At 49.3% G+C, this 22,168-nt stretch overlaps 1 protein-coding gene across 9 annotated transcripts in view; it reads right to left on the bottom strand.

Annotated features, from left to right (window-relative positions):
- The window catches only part of NR5A2 (nuclear receptor subfamily 5 group A member 2), a 128,287-nt gene that overhangs the window by 4,741 nt on the left and 101,378 nt on the right, over positions 1-22,168 (bottom strand). The window contains exon 6 of one of the 9 annotated variants that reach the window (XM_024976439.1): positions 9,822-11,224. The exons of the other annotated variants lie outside the window; for them this stretch is intronic. Within the exon in view, the coding sequence (XP_024832207.1) occupies positions 11,055-11,224 (170 nt within the window). The 3' untranslated portion in view covers positions 9,822-11,054. Of the gene's footprint in view, positions 1-9,821; positions 11,225-22,168 lie in introns of those variants that run through there. 9 annotated transcript variants of the gene reach the window in all.

Raw genomic sequence — 22,168 nt, 5'->3', positions numbered from 1 at the left:
CTTCCAAGGTGCTGCCCACCGGACACGACACAGGTGGCACAACCCCTAATAATGCGCTTTCCATCTGTCGCATCTAAGACGGCTTAGAGCTCAAGTAAGATACTTACTAGTTATAGCCGGTTCAGAACTATAAGATGTAAACAACTGGAAATCCCTTGAATATGCCGTACCAAGACAGATGACAGAAAAACGCACGTTCATGTCAGCCTGGTTCTGTGCCACACTGTTCGAATTTCAGAGGCGCACACCCTGGTTCCAGACATTGGTCCTTCCTAAAGCATCATGGCAGAGAACCAGTAATTCCAAAACAGTTCATCTGAATTCTGACCAGCTTCTTAGTGCTGCTTCTCTTTACCCTCCCGCTCAACCTAAAGAAAACATTTAAGCCTAAAACCTAAGGAATAACTTAGTTTTTTCTTTTATATACTACTAAGAAGTTGAAAGAAAAAAAAAAAGCAAATTCCAGTGTTATAGTGATTTTAACACAATCATAGGAAAAAAATCGAAGTATTATTTTATGCTACAATGACAGATATTGTCACAGCAAGAAAAGCTAACGAAAGTCACCAAGATTCATAGGGAGGATGCAGGAATTTGCACAGTATAAAACGCAAGATAAACGAACAATAGTCTTTTCAGAAAGTTGTTTTTGAAACCTTTTTTTGAGAATAAGGTTCAACCTTCTGTGATAAATTATGCCACTCTCTTAATAAAAGCAAAACAAAACACAATGAACTGCTAAGAAACAGAAGACAAAGGACAGATCATAAGTTCTGGTTAAATCACGTGCTCTTGTTACAGACAAACATTTGAAGTCTTCAGGTCTTTAGAATTCAATTAAGATACTTACTAGTTATATCTGGTTCAAAACTATAAGATGTGAACAACTGGAAATCCCTTGACTATGCTGTACCAAGACAGATGACAGAAAAATGCACGTTCATGTCAGCCTGGTTCTCTGCCACACTGTTCGAATTTCAGAGGTGCACACCCTGGTTCCAGACATTGGTCCTTCCTAAAGCATCAGGGCAGAGAACCAGCAGTAATGCGTTTTCCATCTATCTCAAACCCTAAAGTTTAAAAACACGTGCAATTGTCCTTCTGAAGGAAAATCCCGTTTAACGTGTTTATCATTAACTATAACAGAAGTTACGTTGCTGGTTGTCCCAAAGGTACTACTTACTGCATGTCCACTCTGTTTCTATGTCTATACAGGCAGTTTGTAATTCAGTGGCAATGATTCTGATATTAAAGCTATATAGTGGAAGAAAGAGAGAGAGAGAAAGAAAGGAAGGAAGGAAAGAAAGAAAAGCATTTTGACTGAGTTCCTCTCATCCACTGACCAAGAAGTTCCCAAATCACAGCTCCGGCTGATCTGTTTCAGCTCTGTGTCCCTCTCACAGCATCTTGTCCTCTTTTATTAACCGTCCATTTCCCCATGAAAACTTCCAGCATCTTGGGATCAGCACTATTATCTATTAGTCACGGCCTCCCCAGAGATGTCTCCGATTGTTTGCTTTATATTTAGCTGTATTTGTCCAAAAATCGCTTAATTATAAAATGACCTATTGCGTTAGCTGCTACATATTTTTATGCTGTTGTGTGTGTGCTCAGTCCTGTCTGGCTCTCTGCGACCCCGTGGACTGCAGCCCGTAAAGCTCCTCTGTCCGTGGGATTATCCCAGCAAGAATACCGGAGTGGGTTGACATTTCCTCCTCCAGAGGATCTTCCCATCCAGGGATCAAACCTGATTCTCCCGCATCTCCTTCAATGGCAGGCAGATTCTTTACCACTGAGCCACCTGGGAAATCCTTGAGCCGCTTTGTAGCTTCTAAGTTGATTTCCTTTCTTTTTCTAGCTTGACACTGGCTTTCAAAAATGGACTTATACATCTCTCCTTGAAGTAAAATAGTTTAAATGTAATAGTGTGTTCTACTCAAGAATCCAGTGGTGAGCCTTTTTATGATCTTAATAACCAAGGCTCAGTTCACGTGTTCTGACAACGGGGGTCAGTTTTGCTCTAGGGAGAACGTGCCCACGCCTTCATCTGGGTGTGGGATATGGCCCTTTGTTCTTGAGTCTCTCGTCTTTCCCGTCCGACAGGCAGAACTTGGCGTTTCCACGTGGAGAATGTAAACTGGTGCAGCCATTGTGGAAGACAGCATGGAGGTTTCTCAAAAAACTAAAATGCAGCTACCATATGACCCGGAAATTCCACTCCTGGGTATGTACTTGCAGAAAATGAAAACAATAATTGGAAAAGACACACGCACCCCAATGTTCATAGCAGCACTCTTTACAATATTGAGATGTGGAAGCAACCTCGGGGTCCATCAACAGACGACAAAGAAGGTCATGAGTGCAAGCAAACGCTGGGAGATGGTGAAGGACAGGGAAGCCTGGTATGCTGTAGTCCACAGGGTTGCAAAGAGTCGGACATGGCTGAGTGACTGAACAACATACATATAATGGAACACTTTGCCAACAATGGTCCATCTAGTCAAGGCTATGTTTTCCAGCAGTCAAGTATGGCTGTGAGAGTTGGACCATAAAGCAACCTGAGTACCAAAGAATTGATGCTTTTGAACTGTGGTGTTGGAGAAGACTCTTGAGAGTCCCTTGGACTGTTAGGAGATCAAACCAGTCAATCCTAAAGGAAATCAGTCCCGAATATTCATTGGAAGGACTGATGCTGAAGCTGAAACTCCAATACTATGGCCACCTGATGCAAAGAGCTGACTCACTGGGAAACACCCTGATACTGGAAAGACTGAAGGCAGGAGGAGAAGGGGACGATAGAGGATGAGATGGTTGGATGGAATCACTGACTCGATGGACATGGGTTTGAGCAAGTTCTGGGAGTTGGTGATGGACAAGGAAGCCTGGTGTGCTGCCGTCCATGGGGTCGCAGAGAGTTGGACATGACTGAGCAACTGAACTAAGTGAAGAATGGAACACTGCCCAGTGATAAAGAACGAGATTCTGCCATCTGCAAGAACATGGGTAGACGTGGAGGGCATTATTCTCAGTGAAGTAAGTCAGACAGAGAAAGACACACTGTGTGGTATCACTTATCCGTGGAATCTAAAACACAGCAGACCAGTGAATGTAACACCAACCAAGAGAAAGACTTGCAGATGCAGAGAACCAGCTGGTGCTACCAGTGGGGAGAGGGACACGGGAGGGCCGAGACACACCCTACAACACAGGAGCACAGCCAGATGTTACACTAACAGTAACTAGGATGGAACATAGCCTTCAGAAACTGTGAATTCAAAAAAAAAAGCAAGCAAGCAGAGACGAAAAGCGCCTCAACGCAGTGCCACCACGTCTCCGAAGACCTGGAACTTTCTCTTTCACGCGGGTCACTTGTGTGCACCTTATAGGAAGAGACCAGATTTAACTGTGCCCGTGGAATTCATTTTTAGGCTAATTCATGCCCTGTCCTAAAAAACTAAACGTGAAATACCTTTAAAACGCTAATCATTTTCTCTGTGATGCGCCTTACCAATCAAGCCCCACTCTACAAGTAACGAATGGGTGCTGGCATGCCTCGGGGGTCTTAACTCACCTCTAGCAGGAGTCCGTAACGCTGGAAGTTCGTGAATGAACTGATAGCTAATTATATGAGAAAGCAAAATTTGGACAAATTATTCCATGTTCTGGGGTCCTTGGAAATCTGCTTTTTGGGATTTGGTCTTCAGTTCCCAGATGAAAGAGCGTTGCCCCACACGTGGGTTTGAGGAGACCCAGCTGGGGGAGATCGACAGGAGACCAAAATCCGCCACCAGCTCTTCTGGGGCGTCACGCCAGATCCCTGAGCCTCCTGCGTTTGGCACGCTACACGTTTCTTTGAAACTGATGTAAGCTTCATCTTAATACAATTTAGAAACGCAAGTTAATGAACCCCATCATTACAAATTCTGAGTCGGAAACAGTACGTAAACAGGCAGAGGCACCCCCGACCCTTTCTCCCCCGCCTTTAAATTTTGATGACCGGCAAAAAAGCATTTTCAGCTTCTCGTCTAAGTATCAATCTCCCATCATCTATTCCACTTTACTCACTCAGGGACTAATTACCAACTAGTTATATGGAGCAGCCTGACGATCAGCTCACAGTGGGGGCCCAGAGTCTCTTCCATCCTTATTGGAAAGTAAACCCTTAGGTCTTCTTGAATACATTACAGCTGGCTTTTTGGTCGCACACAGCTTTTAGCCTCCTCCTGAAGCTAAAGACGCCGGTTTCTGCCTCCCTGGTCTCTGCCACATGGCACGGCTCCCGTACAGCATGCTCTTTTGGGAGACTGGTTCTCTGCAGAGCAAGGGGGCTGGGGGCTGGGGGGCTCAAACGGCCGGAGAATATTATTATCTTTGTTAACTTTCTGCACATTGGGGGAAAAAAAGAAATCTCATCCAGTCCTTTCAAAGATACAAAAGTGGGGGGGAAGAGGTACCACTTCGCATCCGGAGAATACTGCTTCCCCTTGAGGCTTTTGGAGGGCTACCTCTAAACTGGCTCGCGACTTGTCCCGCGAAGACTGAACTGAACTGAAGTCCTTTGTCTAAATCTCTGTATGTGTACACATGTGTATGATTATTAGCCACGAACTATTCGTAGTGACTGGAACAGACAAACCAGCGTCTTCACAGAATAAGAAAATCCAAGTCTTTGGCGGGAACTGCATGTAAAAATGTGGGCATACAGGATATGTATTATTTTTGTACATAGAAATGAGCCTGTACAACTTGCTCAGTTCAGTTCAGTCGCTCAGTTGTGTCCGAGTCTTTGCGACCCCATGGACTGCAGCACGCCAGGCCTCCCTGTCCATCACCAGCTCCTGGAGTTTACCCAAACTCATGTCCATCACGTCGGTGATGCCATCCAACCATCTCATCGTCTGTCGTCCCCTTCTGCTCCCGCCTTCAATCTTTCCCAGCATCAGGGTCTTTTCAAATGAGTCAGCTCCTCCCATCAGGTGGCCAAAGTATTAGAGCTTCAGCATCAGACCTTCCAATGAATATTCAGGACTGACTTCCTTTAGGATGGACTGGTTGGATCTCCTTACAACTAGCTGGTGCTTTATAAATGACAAAGCACACGACCCTGCTTTATTACTTCACACTTTATGTATACACCGTCTATGAATTCATTCATTCATTCATTCATTCAGCCGTGCGTGAGATGATGGAGATATAGGAATAAAAGACAGACTCTGGGTCAAGTGCTAGACACAAACAGTGGGTGCCCCAGGCACACACAGAGCCGAGGGGCAAGAGAGTGCTCGGGGGAGGTGACGTCTGAGAGCTTTCGAGAAACGAGGCAGAGGGAGCTGAGCATCATGGGGAAGTGAGAGGAGCAAGCTGCACTCAGAGCCCCAGAGACAGGGAATGGGTCCCCGGAACAGCTCAGCTTCTGTGAAGGGCTGTGGGGGGCAGGGAGTGGGCACGGCGGCGGGAGGGGGTACAGAAGGGTGGACTGTAAAGTTTGGGGTGGGGGGTGCTGTACAAAGAGTCTGTCTTTTGTTCTGGAAGCTACACAGAAGCATTGCAAGATGTGAAGGAAGGAAGGGCGCGGTCAGCTCTCTGAGTGGTTAACAGCGGGTGTGTGCAGGACCACAGTGGCAAGCTCGGTGGCCACAGCGGTGGGGATGCGCGTGAGGGTCATCCAGGCAGTCACGCCACAGGGCGCGCCGGCCCCGGGTTATTCCGGAGTGGGAGAGGGCAGAGGCCCTGGCTGGTGGTCTGGGTGTCCGTCCAGGGGGAGAGTGGTGGGCACCTCCACCCGTGCCCCCCGGCAGAAGGAGAGGACGAGGCGCAGGACGTGGTGAGTCCAGGGGCACGTGGGTGTCCCCAGGGATGCAGGGCGAACGGCTGGAGACGGGGGAGGGGGCGGTCCAGGCTCAGCAGGGAAGCTGGACTGGTGTCCAGAGGCGGGAGCCATCAGTGGGCAGTGAGGATGAAACCCCAGGAGTCGGGGGAGTGTGTGGAGAGAGACGAGAAGGGGCCGGGGCTGGGAGTCGGGAGACTACCAACTCGCCAAGGATTCTCTCGTGAGAAGGCATTGTGGGTTACGAGATTTAGACTCGGAAAGATTAAATAGCTTTTCCACGATTTCTAAGTTAAGGACAGACCCAGAGAATGCGGGAATGGCTAACATTCGGCCGCATTAGTCAACCTGCAAAGGAGGTTTTCACAGACGTCTTAAGACTGGGAATGTGTCACACAGCCCCAGGTTCCTGCCACCTAAGGGGTTTCGGAATGGGACGTACCGGGTGGTCCCATAGCTCAGCTTCTAAAGGGTCTCAAGGTCTGTGAACGAACAGTTTTCAGAGAACGTGAATGAAGTCACGTACCCCTGACACCCATACTGACGCATGTAAGTGGCTTCAGTCATGTCCAACTCTTCGTGACCCCATGCACTGCAGCCCGCCAGGCTCCTCCTCTGTCCACGGAATTCTCCAGGCAAGAATCCTGGAGTGGGTTGCCATTTCCGTCTCCAGGGGGTCTTCCGGACCCAGGGATCCAACCAGCGTCTCTCATGTCTCCTGTACTGACAGGTGGGCTCTTTAACACTAGCCCATATCTATGCATTAGACACCTTAGTCGTCGTAATGCCCCAGGTCATGGTCATAAACAGTCGCAGTGACACTGAGCAGAGACCAGAGTCATGAGTACCCTCCTGGAGGGCTTTTCTGCGCACCAGCCCTTGACATCGGGGCTGTTTCATGGACAAATCAGTCTCTCTGATGTTTTCCAAAATCAGAGAAAGGTAGAGGATTCCTTGCACATTTATCCCATTCTCAATCACAAAGAATATTCAGGAAAACATGGCCAAGCCCTAAGTTTCAGTTAGAGACTTACTTTCCACTCTCTTTTCTTAATTTTGAAGTGCAATTTCCCCAAACATGTATGACACTTCACAAAAAGCAGTGCCTCCCGGGGCTGCCGAAAGCGCAGGCTCAGGAAGCGCCGCTGCATAAAGAACGTCCCCTGCGGGGGCCACGCATGTGTCAGCTCTGCGTTCAGAGTTTGTCCCCCCTAACGGGCAGCAGCTTTTTCCCCAACGGAAAAGAACACCGCGCCCTAACCAAACGTCATGCTTCTGGCCCCGACCCTGTCTCTAACTCTGAGATCACGGGCACGTCGCTCTCTGGGGCCCTGAGTCTCCCGGTCCCTGAAGGGCAAGGGCTGCACCTGACCATCTCCCATCGCCCCAGCCCTAAGAGTCCACAGCTGCGTGACTATGAGTCCAAGCTTTGAAGGAAGGCGCTGGATTCGCGCCGTGAACACAAGTAGTGACGTGTATCTCTCTGCGCCCACCTGGTCAGCTGCGTTTTCACTCAACTGTCCGGGCTTGGCTTTGATTCCCCGAGATGGTTTTGGGCTTGAATCGCAAATTATTTCAAACTCTGTTTAGTAGGCAGCAGAAAGTGGACACAATGTCCGTTAGGAAAACGGCGCCTGAACCGATGTACATCCACGTGGCAACCCCTTTACAAGGGGGAGGAGAGTAGTTTTTGTGTGGACTTGACCACAAAGCTCACAGACGGTGCAAAGCGGGCTGCGGGGTGCTGACCCAGGTCAGGCAGCCTGGTCGGGAATCTACAGAGTATAGACCAATTGAGTAAATGGTCTATTTAATGGCTATTTAAATGGCTATTTAAATGGCTATTTAAATGGCTTCATTTAAATAGTCAAAGCAAACACTATTCTGGGGACTTCTTGGTGGCGCGGTGGGTAAGAATCCACTAGCCAGTGCAGGGGACAGGGCTCAGGCCCTGGTCCGGGAAGATCCCACGTGCCTGGGAGCAGCTAAGCCTTTGCGTCACGACTACCAAGCCCTCGAGCCCAGGGCCCCGAGCTCCGCACGGAGAGAAGCCACCGCAACGAGGAGCCTGCGCACTGCAAAGAACGGGCCCTGCTCGCTGCAGCTAGAGAGCGCCCGCGCCAGCAATGGAGACCCAGCGCAGCCAAAACACACCACTGTTCCCCTGAGCTCGTGCACATTCCCTTCTCAGAACAGCGCCGACATCCTCGTCCCGGTCTAACCCCGAACCCACGTCTCTGCCAGGCTCCTCTCCGGACATGCTGGTCTCATCGCTTGCTCCTGACTTAGGACCTCACACGTGCTGTTCCCACAGTCCGGATGGTTCTTCTCGATCCTGTGGACTTTTTCCAGGAAATTCAGAAACTCAGAACACCCCAGTTTCTGCTCACACGTCACCCCTTCAGGACGCCTCTGCTGACAACTTTTTCTAAAACAGCTCTGCCTCCCTATCAAATCACTTTGGCCCTTCCTTCTGCCTTACTTTTCCTTAAAAATATTTACAATGTTTGCAAGAGTTGTGTGTACATCCATACGCAGAGGCCACAGTGCCTGTTAATGGGTAAAGGAATAAAAAGCAGGGTCTGTAGATTCAGTGAAACAGTGACCGCTTAGGAAGGAGGGACATTCTGACAAGGGCACGACGTGGGGGAACCTTGAGGACACCATGCCGGGTGCGAGAGGCCAGTCACAAAGGGACAGATAACGCAGGCCTCCGCGGGGCTGCCAGGGCCCAGGGGACGGCAGGTTGGGGTGTCTGGCGGGTTCAGAGTTCTGCAAAGTGGAAGGAGTTCGGGACACTGACTGGACACCAGTGTACATGCACTTAACATCCTTGAACTGCCCACTTAAAAATGGTGAAGGTGAGAAAGTTTATGCTCCGTAGACAGACGTGTGGTTGCCAAGGGCGAAGGATGGATCAGGAGTTTGGGGTTAGCAGATGGATAAGCGAGGTCCTACTGCCGAGCACAGGGAGCTGTATTCAAAGCCCTGTGTAAACCACAGTGGAAAAGACGATGAAAAACATGCATGTAAGAATACATGTACAATTGAGCCGCTCTGCTGTACGGCAGACTTTAACACAGCCTCGTTAACACAACTGTAATTCGATGAAAAACAAGAAATTTTATGTGCTGTGTATTTCACCACAATTAAACTCTGAAAACCGTACTGTCCGTGTGGTGTTTGAACATAATAAAACAACGGCCGGAGAACCACCGCTCTGCAGAACCAGACCATCCCCGACGCTCTCCAGGCCACTGGCATTGTGTGTTCCTTCCACGGACCAGATGCCCGCAGCTGAAGGGGGACTGCTACCCGTTCTGCGCTTCCCCTTCGCTCACATCCTTACGCTGCACCTTCCTGTTGATGCCCGTTTGACCGACTTCTCAGGATACAGTTACTTGTCTAATTCTACATAAAGTGTTTACCTGATCTCTAAGCTTGCCTGTCGCCCTCACGAGGCGCGCTGTGAAGGCGGGGACACCCAGGCTGGGGGCAGCACACGGGACGCCCTCCCCGACGCGGAAGGGGTGACTGCAGAGTACATACACTTCCTGCCTTGATGCTGTGTGGCCCTAAACCAAAGTACTTCCTTCTTCCTCTTTTGTCCTTTGACACATCGTTCGTGCTTCCACATCAAATTCACACCAGACTGTGTTTCTCTTTCGTGTAGAACCGTTTTGCAATCAGAAGCAAAAAGCACCAACCGCACTGTGCACTGTGCTTTCTAGGGACACAGATTCTGAACCGGGTGCTGGCTGTGTGCCCTGACGGCAGCGCCAGGCCCGCCGGCTTCCCCGGGCTCCTCCGCACCTTCCGTGTATAGAGCACTTATTTCCTCTGCCGGGGTTCCACCTTCGCCGTGTGCTCAAGGCCCAGGACGACGGCTCCCGGGCGTGACTTAGTAGATCCAACCGCTTCTGGACCTTCTGGCTTCTGCACCTCCTGCCCGAATGGCGAGTGGGCATCACAGGCTCAGGTGGTAACATCGCCCTCCATTCCCTGGGTACCCAAGCCTGCTCTCTGCCTCCGGATTTCCCTGTTCTGATCACCAGCCAACGTCCCCAGGCCTCGGCCCAGACAGCCTGGCCTCCAGGGGGCCTCTCCAATCCCATCTCTGTGGACTGTGCTGTTTGCCCATCGCAGGGGGCATCTGGCACCATCTGGTCACCTACCTGTCAATCGTGGCGATGGGATGTTGACCTTGGCAATGACCACCTTCCCCCATCCTACCACGGGGCCTGGGCAAAGTCAGAGCCCCCTTCACACTCAGTGAATGGACACATTCTCACGTTAGTGCACACATCCCTCTTCGCCTTGCTGTGTCTGAAGTCCCTCTAAACACGTCTGATCGGACCCCCTAACCCACAGCCCATGTCCTGCCTCCCCTGCTGGTCTGCCTCCTCGGGGAAGGCAAGACGCCCAGCACAGACCTGAGGAGACTCGCCGCTTGGAACCAAGCTCCCACGAGCAGGAACCATGTGCCGACTAACTCCCTAAGAAGGGCCTGCTAACCCCGCCGGAGCCAGAGCCCCGGCGACTAGAGCCCTAGGCGCCTTCAGAGCTCCTCACGGCGTGAAGTCACCACCAACCTCAGATACAACAGCAGGACACCTTCCTATTGTTCGGCTCTGGAAAAAGAGATGAAACTGAGCTCGGTGAACTTCAGAAAACATTTGGTTTGCCTGGTATAATGAAGCGGTACGTCATCTGAGGATGTTGAGAAAAGCCTGTCTGGGCACTGTGAGCCAAGTCCGGACCACTGCTGACAGAGGGCATTCATTCTTTCCTTCTCTACACACATTTGCAGCGTGTTTTCCGGAATGCTAGGGGATAAAAACGCGGAAGGAAGGCCATACTACAGGGGTTTTAAGACCAAGAATTGAAGCAGGTTGTAATGTTTATCAAGTTAAATGCATGCAGAATGAAAGGCAAAAAAAGAGAAAAATCTCTGACTGGGAATTAACGGAGTAGTTTGAACCAGGAAACAGAACTGAAAGAGGCACAGGATAGAACAATTTTCTGGTCTCCTCCTAAATTTCAAATGAAACCGTGTGTCAGACGGACTTAATCCTTAGGGCAAACGCATACGGTGCTTGGTAAACAGGAACTACTTCTAGCTGGAGCGGCCCTGGCCAGCCAGCCTTGGCAGCCTCTGTCCTTACCTTGTTATAAAGACCGTCTGTCTGCTCGGAAGACGTCCACATGCACGAAAACCTGTCCGCCTTCAGAGCAGAGCTCCTCCCCCCACTCTCGTAGTCACGGCCCAGAATAGGTTTTGACTCACAAGTTTGCAGTTTTGATTTTGACTCAGGAATTTCTGTGGTTTTGGCCAAGTTTTCTTACTCTCTTCGAGTAAGGTTATGGTCTTCAGTTTGTTCAGGTGGCAAGTCAAGCCTATGAATAAACCAACGTTATCATATGAAAGAGAATTAAACAGGCAGATCCAAGTGGGGATATATTAAGCCAAATTTAAGCTCCAGTTGTTGAATTTAGCCCGGGCTTGCTGTCTGGTTTGCCTGGGGATAAATTCAGCTTTCCAGCTAATCGAATGAAGAAAACCGCCTCAGGTATGATAAAATTTACAAGAGAGCGCTGTCCAACCGTTCTTGTTAAAAATATTAGCTTAAAGGCATTCTTATCGTCTTTGGGATGAAGACCATATTTGCATTTAATGATCTGGTTTCAAACTTTTATGAACTTGGATCCAATATTAGCTTAGCCAATTAAAATCTTATTTGGAGGGAGAGTGAGGGGCAAAAAGCCCGACCTACTCAGCTCTGGTTAGTGTTTTAGAACTTGCCTATGAACTCTCGAAGAGGTTATTTCTAAGAGAAAAAATAAAGGGGAGGGTAACGTTTCAGAATATAAATGTACATCTAGTAAACAATGTTATATTCACAATACGCAATTGACTTGAAGCTTTTCTGCACATTAGAGCCTTGGTCCAGAAGACAAAAGATGTAATCTTCCAGATATTTCCACCGTACAATCAATACTCCTTCATAATTCAGCATTTGAAAGAAATGCTTTTTCTCTAAACTGCTGTTAGTCCACAGGCCACAGGGTGGTTGCAGGGCCAGGGGCGGCCTGCTCCCCGTCCAGACCCGTTCCAGCCTGCTTTCTATCCTCCAGGCCCGGGAGGAGGCAGACGGGGCCAGGGGTGCGAACGGCCGAGGGTCCACGGGGAGAAGGAGCCGACTGCAAACTAAAGGGTGGGCGGAAATGTTGGAAAAAGGCATTCAGGATCCTCCCCCAGATAAGCAGTTTATTCCGTATAAATTGCAGCACGCAGACCTCAGGGCCCCTGGCTGATTGGGCAGGAACCTCACGGACTCTCCCAGGGCACCACATCCACGAGCAGTCCGGGGTCAGAAACACGAGTGTCCCCGCTGCCCAGCTGTGGTCCACTCCCCGGCTGACGGCCGTGGCCCTGGGGACATCACGGCCGTGGCCCAGCTTCAGTGTCCCCAGTGGCATCTGGGACGAGACAGAAACGAATCAGACACCCCGGGACCAGTTCTCCTCTCACTCATTTCAACAGAAACCAAGACGTGAATGGAACACACACGTCATTTGGAAGAATAAGCACCGGTTATTTCAAAAGGATGAAACCCATGACAGTTAAGCCAATACAAGACCGTGTGACGAGGTAAGGAATTCTGCCTCCCGAGCAGCCAGAAATAGGGACTGAGAACCTCCACTGCTATTCATGGTTGGTTCCCGAATGAAGACTCAGCAAGTTGATCAGATCGGATCAGATCAGTCGCTCAGTCGTGTCCAACTCTTTGCGACCCCATGAATCGTGGCGTGCCAGGCCTCCCTGTCTATCACAAACTCCCAGAGTTCACTCAGACTCACGTCCATCGAGTCAGTGATGCCATCCAGCCATCTCATCCTCTGTCGTCCCCTTCTCCTCTTGCCCCCAATCCCTCCCAGCATCAGTCTTTTCCAATGAGTCAACTCTTCGCATGAGGTGGCCAAAGTACTGGAGTTTCAGCTTTAGCATCATTCCTTCCAAAGAAATCCCAGGGCTGATCTCCTTCAGAATGGACTGATTGGATCTCCTTGCAGTCCAAGGGACTCTCAAGAGTCTTCTCCAACACCACAGTTCAAAAGCATCAATTCTTCAGCGCTCAGAGGCTGTATTTGGGCTTTATGTTTGATAAGAAGTTTAAAAGATGCCTTTCCGTTTCACAGGGCTTCGCTTGTAGCTCAGTCAGTAAAGAATCTGCCGTGGTGCAGGAGACCTGGGTTCGATCCCTGGGTTTAGAAGTTCCCCTGGAGATGGAAATGGCAACCCACTCCAGTATCCTTGCCTGGAAAATCTCATGGACAGAGGAGCCTGGTGGACTGCAGTTCATGGGGTCACAAAGAGTCGGGTACGACTGAGTGACTAACACTTACTTTCTGTTTCACAGTGTAAATATCTTAATTCATGAGAAATAAATTCTATCTGAAACCAGCAGCAGAATCAGAAATTCAAGGAATTAAAAGCACTATTGGGACTTCCCTGGTGGTCGGGCGGTTAAGAATCTCCCGTGCAATGCAGGGGCTGTGGGTTCGATCCCCAGTCGGGGAACTAAGATCCCACACGCTTTGAGGCAACAAAGCCTATGAGCTCTAGAGTCCTCGGCTCTGCAACTAGAGAAAGCCCAGCACCGCAAGGAAGACCCAGCGCAGACAAAAAACCCCAAAAAACCTACTATTAATGTGTCATCTACTTTAAAACCCAATTTTAAAATGTTAAAGGCGTTCTGTAAGGCATTTTATGAAATGTAGGCCCGTCACGTTTTACAGTCTCTGAAGATGAAGTACTTGTTTTGCTCTTTGACGTTTTACCACAGCCTTTCCGTCTACTCTAGCTCCCCCTGCAGCACTTGGGGCTCCCCCATCACCCGTCTTCTGAGACACCAGGGCGAATGCAAGGGCTGGAAGGAAAACGGGGGATTTTTTAAATGCTGCACCTGGTGCCTCCAGTCCTCTCCTCACAGGACCCCACCCTCCCGCGTTGACCGCTATTTTAGAGGAAGCATCGGAGTGAGGTCCCCAAACGGCATTTCTTTAATTGCATGTGAACTCAGCTTCCTGTTGAATTGTTAGGAATTAGTGAGGTTTCTTGTGGTTTGCATGTTCTGTTTTCCACCTGTACTAAAAATGCTTGCAACCCTCGGTCCATACGAGAACTGTTATTTATATACATCTGATCAAGATAGCCAAGGTTTCTCTTTAGTTTGTAGGATTAAAATAAAACTACCCTTCAAGAGCTAGATATACTTGCTACTTAGCATTACATCATTTTCCTCAGCTTATTAAAATTCTGCTCAATAAGATCAGAGGTTGAATGAAGGGGGGAAAAATCATTCAGTTGACCGATACATATCAGAATCATTTGATATAAAAAGAAAAGAGAGGTCTTTGGGGTGAGAACCAGGGAGGAAGGGATACTGACTACCTAACAAGATCACTGAAGACAAATACTTATCAATTGTTTGGATATAAATTAATAATTCACCCAACTGCTTAGGGATATGTATTTGTTAGTGAAAGACAGAAAATCCATCACCAGTTTGTTTTCTGTTTAATGATGCGAACTTTTCAGGGACTTCCCTGGTGGCCCAGTGAAGAGTGTGCCTTCCAATGCAGGGGACTCGGGTTCCACCCCTGGTCAGGGAACTAGGATCCCATGTGCAGCGAGGCAGCTTCACTCGTGCACCACAACTCTGGACCTGTGTTCCGCAACCAGAGAAAGCCTGTGCGCTGCAATGAAGATCCAGTGAAAAAATAGAAAGAAGAAAGAAGGAAAAGAAGAACTTTTAAGAGCCTGAAACACTGGCAAAGGAAGCTCTCCGCCCCCCTCTCTGTGACTGTGGATTTGCTGAGACAGTGATAGGGCTGGTATCACAACACTCACATCTGACCGTATCTGTTCTGGGAAGTGTTGTGCTCAACTCTAAGCCTGCAGAGCAAGACAATGAGGAAGAGGTGGTCACCTCACCTTTCCCCACTGGGTATCACGGATGTCAGAGTCAATAGACATTGGTGCCCCTGAGGCTGAATTACAGCCAATGCTTGAGTATTTAGGGGAATAATGGGTCTGTGTGTTTCCGCAGCTGGGAAAAAGTTAAAGAGGTGATCTTAAATCTGTGAACATCTCACTGGTCAAATGATCTTGGAACGAGGAAACGGCACCAGGTCTCAGGTTCCTCTTCTTTGCAATGAATTCCAACGGTGATTCCACGAGGCGGGACACCCCCTGTAAGGCTGTAAGCTACCTTCAGTCATTTCACCCACAGTGATGACTTCGCTGCTGTGAAACATCTCCAGCGCAGAGAAGGCTCTTCCTGCACCCGGAGCCGGAGAAGGCAATGGCACACCACTCCAGTACTCTTGCCTGGAAAATCCCATGGATGGAGGAGCCTGGTAGGCTGCAGTCCATGGGGTCGCGAAGAGTCGGACACGACCGAGCGACTTCACTTTCACTTTTCACTTTCATGCATTGGAGAAGGAAATGGCACCCCACTCCAGTGTTCTTGCCTGGAGAATCCCAGGGATGGGGAAGCCTGGTGGGCTGCAGTCTATGGGGTCACAGAGTCGGACACGACTGAAGTGACTTAGGAGCAGCAGCACCTGGAGCGGCTCTGGTAAGAGTCAGGGTCAGCGGGACGCCGCACTGCCCAACCTCTGCCCTGCGCTCATCCGCACGGCGAGGGGGCTGCTCCCGGGGCCCCAAGGAGCCTGGGGTGAGAAACCGTGGTGTCTCACAGGCGCTTCCAACCTTAAGTGGGTGTCCAGCATGTGACAAAGCACTGGATATGCCTTGCCCGTGCCTGGCGGTGGCCCAGGGACCCGACCCACGACAAGTTCAAGGGCAGCTCCAGACCACTCTCGGAGATGTGGCTGGTATTAGCAACAAGTCTCATCTTGTGCAGCAGGATTGAAGTAACTGTTTAAGACTCGATTTGTGGAAATCTGCGGACTTTGTGTTGTCCTTCATTAACAGAAAACTGGGAACATTTTTTAAATTCCCACGCAGTAGATCACAAACAGCAAACTTGGGAGTTGACCTGGCCGTGACCAAAGGTAACAGTGACTGTGGAATCAGGGAAGGTCTCTCAGGGGTGAGCGCGCTGTGGTTACTCTCCAGCTGTGAAGGAACACGGGCTTCCCTGGTGGCTCAGCTGGCAAAGAATCCGCCTCAGTGCAGGAGACCTGGGTTTGATTCCTGGGCTGGGAAGATCCCCTGGAGAAGGGCATGGCAACCCACTCCAGCATTCTGGCCTGGAGAATCTCTATGGACGGAGGATCCTGGTGGGCTACAGTCCACAGGGTTGCGAAGAGCTGGACATGACTGAGTGACTAAGCACTGAAGCACTGTGAAGAAACAAGGACGCTTCCATTCCCTATATTTTAAAGAAACACTTCTACAAAGCATCAAGCGCATCTCAAAAAAAAAAAAAAAAAGAAAAATCTCCAGATGCTTGACATTTGTGGATAGAAATGTTTCTTTTAAAAAGGCATAAACCTTAGATTGTGTGAGAACAGAGCAACTGTTTACATTCACTATTTCAAAGCAAATAAATCCCTCACCATCTAATCAAGACCAGTTCTTATTTCTCCGATTAAAACAGAAGTCCTGGCAGAAAGGAAGTCCACTGGATGTATGCAAATAAATACATTTTAACAGCCGTCTGAGCATTTTTAGCTTGTAAGGGGGTGGAGGTTGTATGTTTATGATGAATGGCCTATTAACCAATAATGTCAGCAAATTTCTTAAGTGTCTATCTGTGTTCTCGCTCTCTCATTCAACGCTTCAGACACTCCAGTGGGTTGATGGTGTGCTTGTCATCTGTATTCTTCTACTTGGTGCTAGTTGGTGGCAGAACTGGGAGCTGGATTAGTCTCCAGTCTGCCCTCCGGGCCTTGACTCACGCTCGCCTTCCGTTCCTGGGAGCCTCGGTCGTCGGTGGGAGTGGACACGTGGGACGAAGCTCCCCCCACCCTCCTGAAGGGCGTTGAATTTTGCTGCAACAGACCCCGGGGGTTCTACACCGAGGAGCTGGAAGGGCAGGGCCAGCAGGGACCCTGCGATGGGAAGACCTCGTGATGGGCTGAGAGTGCAAAGAATGCTTGTGAAAATATTACAAATGTTCAAGTTATTTTTCTTAACTAACCTGGACAAAGAACGCACCGATTGAAGAATTCAACCGGATCAAAGACTAATGTTTACGCCAGGGCAATTCTAACTGATCCCTCCTCTCCTCTCTTTCCTTCCTTCTTCTCTCTTCCCCTTGTTTACCGTCTCATACATTATCACCTCATTTTCACTGCATCCTCAATTCCTGCTGAAAATGTACTCTTCCACTGTACCTACTTTTAGAACAGTCAATGCCGCCCACGGGTGGCGATGTCTGGCCCGCAGCCTCCCTGGTGGGGAAGCAGGGAACCTGACGGCAAACGTGCTGTCCTTCTGGATCTCCCCCCTCACCTGAGCCCACGGGGCCGAGAAAGCTGGGCTGGGAAGCCCCTTCCTGGCACCGCACCCCGCTCCAGGGCTTCCTGCCAGGGTCCGTGCCCTCTGTCTGCGGCCGCCAGCAGCCGTGCGGGCCACCCCAGCGGGTTGGGTGTCGGGGTAGGTGTGTTGTGGAAGGACTGCTTTTTAACTGTGCAAGATAAAGGATGTGCAAAGAGTGTTTTCTGGCTGCCAGACGACAGAATTATTAAAAAGCACGGGTGTGACAAATGATACTCCATTTGACTCAGATCTCCAGTTATAGAAGGGACAAGCACCTCTAAAGCAGGTTAAAAAAAAAATACTGCCTGTTAAGTAAAGGGGAGAATAGAAAAAGAAACAATGAGAGCAGGGATACAGTTAGAGATTGGCATTGTAGGAATTAACCTGTGCAGGTTTAATTGTTGGGGCCACCGCAAATAAAAACGGACATCACGGCCACCTGACCAGTCATGCAGGGGAGTGCCTGGCTCCGAGGACGTCGGGCAGAAGGACAGAGCCTGTCCATCCTGTTGTCAGAATGTCAAAAGGAAATTTAAAACATTCTCATGCAAAATCTAGTAGCATATAAACATGGAAGGAAAAAAACCAGAAACTTGAAATACTATGAAAGAGAATATTCGAAAAATCCATCATCAAAATAGTCCTTCCTCCACCCCCATCTCCCTCCAAACAAACCCACCCCAAGAACTCAAACTCCTTGCTGACATTCATCTTCAAATGCTGCTTTGGGAAGGTGGTCTCCTGCTCAGGGTTTTTGCTGGTTTGTTGTTTGTTTAATATTTCCAAAAAATATTTTTGTAGTTCTTCAAGACTCTTACACAAATTCAAAAATTATCCATGTGTGAGTTTCTGCCTTCTTGATAAAATATATTATCTCTAAAGGTAATTTTTATAGTGGGGGTTTGGAGTTGGCACACAGTATTAATAACGAACTATGAAAAACCCTTATACAGTAAGTCCCCTACATACAAACAAGTTGTGTTCTGAGAGCATGTTTGTAAGTCTGATTTGTTCCAAGTCTAACAAAGTTAGCCTACGTGTCCAACTAACACGACAGGCTACATATTGCTGCTTTTACGCTTGCTTACGGACACGCTGGGCTTGAATTTGAGATACTGCACTACCACACTCTATAAAGTACACAAAAGCACAGCCACTCGTAACGGATGCACACACGTGACAATGTGCGCCTCACATGTGAACTGATGTGACTGAACATGCGAACACACGTGTGCACCTTTGAAAGTTCGCGTGTGGGGGACTTACTGTATAGATCGCCACTGTCAGGAAGTACTGATAAATGATAAAGCATTTCACTGTCCATGTATCTGAGATTGGGAATACAATAGGACTTATGATTCCACACAGTTCAGATTCGAGATGCGTTAGGATCTGCTCTGTAAATTGCCTCTTTATGTTGCCGAAATGCTGGAGATGCCGAGGTCTTGTCTGTCCCCCAAGCATGACTGGTAGCCAAGATCCTCTCATTGCTTTAAAATCCTATTTCTTTTTTTCGGTCCTCCAACCTGTGCTCTGAAAGACTATTCAACTCATCCACGCATCTGTCCGGCCTCCGGGGCTGACTGGACTCTGGCGACATCACTTTGCAGGGACACGGTGTGCAACGGCCTCTGGGGCTGACTGGACTCTGGCGACATCGCTTTGCAGGGACACGGTGTGCAGAGGCCTCCGGGGCTGACTGGACTCTGGCGACATCGCTTTGCAGGGACACGGTGTGCAGAGGCCTCACTGCTGGGCTGGGGGGCGTGTGGCGTTTGTACCTTTCACCTCAGCAGCGGTCACTCCTGGCTCGGAGAGTCAGTCTGGGCCACAGTCACCCGGAGCATCCTTCCACGGCCCAGAAGACCTGAAGGGCCAGTTGCAGAACAGAACCCACAGAAGCAACATCTTTATGTCCACTGAAAGATGCTAGCACTTTCCAGACTGTCTGCGTGGCTTTCCCAGGCTCTCTACCCTTCGCTTTCAAATACAGCAGCATTTCTAAAATTCCCTACAGCGGGTGTGCAGAATCCCACCGTCTTCTGTTCAGCCTGGCAGAAAACGGTCACGTGCCCCTTCGTGGCTGGCGAGCTGGGTCTCGCCAGGTGCGCTCCCGCCACTGGGGCTCTTTGCTTGATGTAGACGGTAATGAAAGCTCGCTATTGATTTCCCTGTAGCTGCTTGTAACTATTATAGTTGATACATCAATAGAAAAGGAAAGCACAATGTTTCACAAGAGGCAGAAAATCAGAGGCCGCGTGATGCTCCGACAGTAAATCACGCCATAATCTTAGGAATTGATGGATGGTCCCTGCGAACGTGAAACCCACGGCTTTCCTGAAAAAGACTGTCCTACGACCGCCCAATGTGTCCTGACAGACGGGCTGCCCTCGAAGCTGCTGCAGGATCAGGAGGTGCTTCATCTTCTCAACACACTCCTCTCACTCGGGGCGGGGGCAGGCGGGGGCGTGGGGCTGAGTCCTCAGGGTGGGATGCGGGTGGGTGGGGTCACTTCAGCCGGGTGGTAGGCTGGCAGGAGGGCCATTTTCCCGTCCCCCTCCTCTTTCTCGGTCTGAAATGTCATAACCTCTGGGACACCATAAAATGCACCAACATTTGCATCATAGGGGTCCCAGAAGGAGAAGAGAGAGAGAAAGGGTCTGAGAAAATATTTGAAGAGATTGTAGCAAAAAACTTCCCTAACACGGGAGAGAAAACAGCCACCCAAGTCCAGGAAGTGCAGAGCGTCCCAAGGAGGAACCCACGGAGGAACATGTCAAGACACATAGGAATCAAACACATAAAAATTAAAGACAAAGAGAAAATATTAAAGCATCAAGAGAAAAGCAATGAATAACATACAAGGGAATCCCCATAAGGTTATCAGCTGATTTTTCAGCAGAAACTCCACGAGCCAGAAGGCAATGGCATGATTTATTCAAGTGATGAAAGGGAAAAGCCTGCAACCAAGAACACCCAGCGAGGATCTTGTTCACATTCGGCGGAGAAATCAAAAGCTTCACAGACAAGCAAAAGCTGAGAGAATTCAGCAGCACCACGCCAGCTTTACAACAAATGCCAAAGGAACTTATCTGGGAAGGAGAAGGGCTGCAATGTCATAGACTCTGAGAAGGCAGAGAGCGTGGGTCATTTCCGAGGACGGCAAACGACAGAGAGGAATCACAGTGCACCCCACCAGTCCTTCACTCCGTGGGCCCCGGGCGCTGGAGTGAGAGTGCTTTAGTTACTGGGTCAGCAAAGGTACCTGGGCTGCAAGGACCTGCACTGTGGCGGTTTCTGCCTCTTAAAAAGGTAGACGGCGAACTGTGACTCATGCATGATGCTATTATGTCACTAGAATCATTCTCAAAAAATGTCTGGGGCATCAACAATGCCTGTATCCTGCCTTTATAGAGCCTTAAAAAAAATTCTTAATAGCACGAAGAGCATCCCTCGTGGTCCAATCATAAAGAATCCTCCTGCCAATGCAGGGGACACGGGTTCGATCCCTGGTCTGGGAAGATCCCACGTAAGCAATGAAGCCCGTGCACAACTACTGCTGAGGCTCACACGCCTGGAGCCCAAGCTCCCCAAGAGAAGCCACCGCAACGAGACGCCCGTGCACCGCAACTCGAGAGCAGCCACCGCGCTGCAACCAGAGAAAGCCCGTGCACAGCAGGGAAGACCCAGCACAGCCACGGAAGAGTAATCCTCAAAAAGAGACACCGAGACCTCTATACCAATGTGCCGTCTCATGACCTGTCTTCCCCTTTGTCTCCCACCCTTCCCCAGCCTCACTGAACATTTGCCCACTTTTTTATACACAGGGTTAACACGGCAACAATTACACCTATGCCGTACGCTTCGTGTTTAAGCCGTCTTACAAGCATCTTGTAATCAGTCCATTAATTATTGGAGCTCTGAGCATTGTTTGAAGCTCTCCCCATCACATGTATCAATTATTTAACAAGGAGTCATATTTTTAAGTGGTGCTGATAATCAGCCAGGGTCTTACTGCTATAAACACAGAGGCATGAAATATAAATGACACTCACTAATGTAACGTCCAGGACTATTTTAGACTCTCCATCACACTGATGCTAGAAAAACAAACCCAGTGATGGACAAACTGGTTTAGCTATAACTCCTTGAAGCGATAGCACACTTTCATATTTCCCCCACTAATACGTACCAAGCATGACAAGACACGGGTTAGGTTCTTAGTTTTTCATTTGATTTTGGTCCCTGTTTGTGTCATTCTGGGGATAGAATGAATTAGAAAGTGTGTGTGAGAGAGTGCTGCTTCAAACTGCTCGACATGCCTGCTAATCGATGACTGTTTTGACCATCCATCCATGCATCATCCATGCATCCATCCCCTCCTCCCTCCATCCAGCCAGCCAGCCATTCCAGGCTTCTTGAACACCTCCGTCTGCCAAGACTGGGGTTACGACTTCAGCAAGCGGGGCAAACCCCGAGACAAACAGATAACTGCAATTACTACACGGAAGTTGGTAGAAAAAATGTCGTGGGGAGTCAGGCAGGGATCTGGGAAGAAGCAACACTTAGATGGGTCCTAGGGAATGAAGAGGAGCCCACGGGTGGAATCGGAAGTTCCACTGAACTTTAGGCAGGTACACCTCCTGCTTGGCCAGCGCTGCTTGGGATATAACGCAGAGAAAGATGTGCTCCCAGGAAGGAGGAGCTTCTGGTGGGTGCGCTCCCAGCCCAGGGAGGTGCACACACTGCTAACAGGGGCTTTCTGCATTTGCAGCTCGTCCTTGCTACAAGCAGCCCTAGCCCGCAGCCTCTCCCTGGGAGAAAGG

Source organism: Bos taurus, chromosome 16, assembly GCF_002263795.3.
Source record: "Bos taurus isolate L1 Dominette 01449 registration number 42190680 breed Hereford chromosome 16, ARS-UCD2.0, whole genome shotgun sequence".
Lineage (NCBI taxonomy): Eukaryota > Metazoa > Chordata > Mammalia > Artiodactyla > Bovidae > Bos > Bos taurus.
Note: the sequence above shows the minus strand (reverse complement) of the source record. Positions and strands in the feature narration are given on the sequence as shown.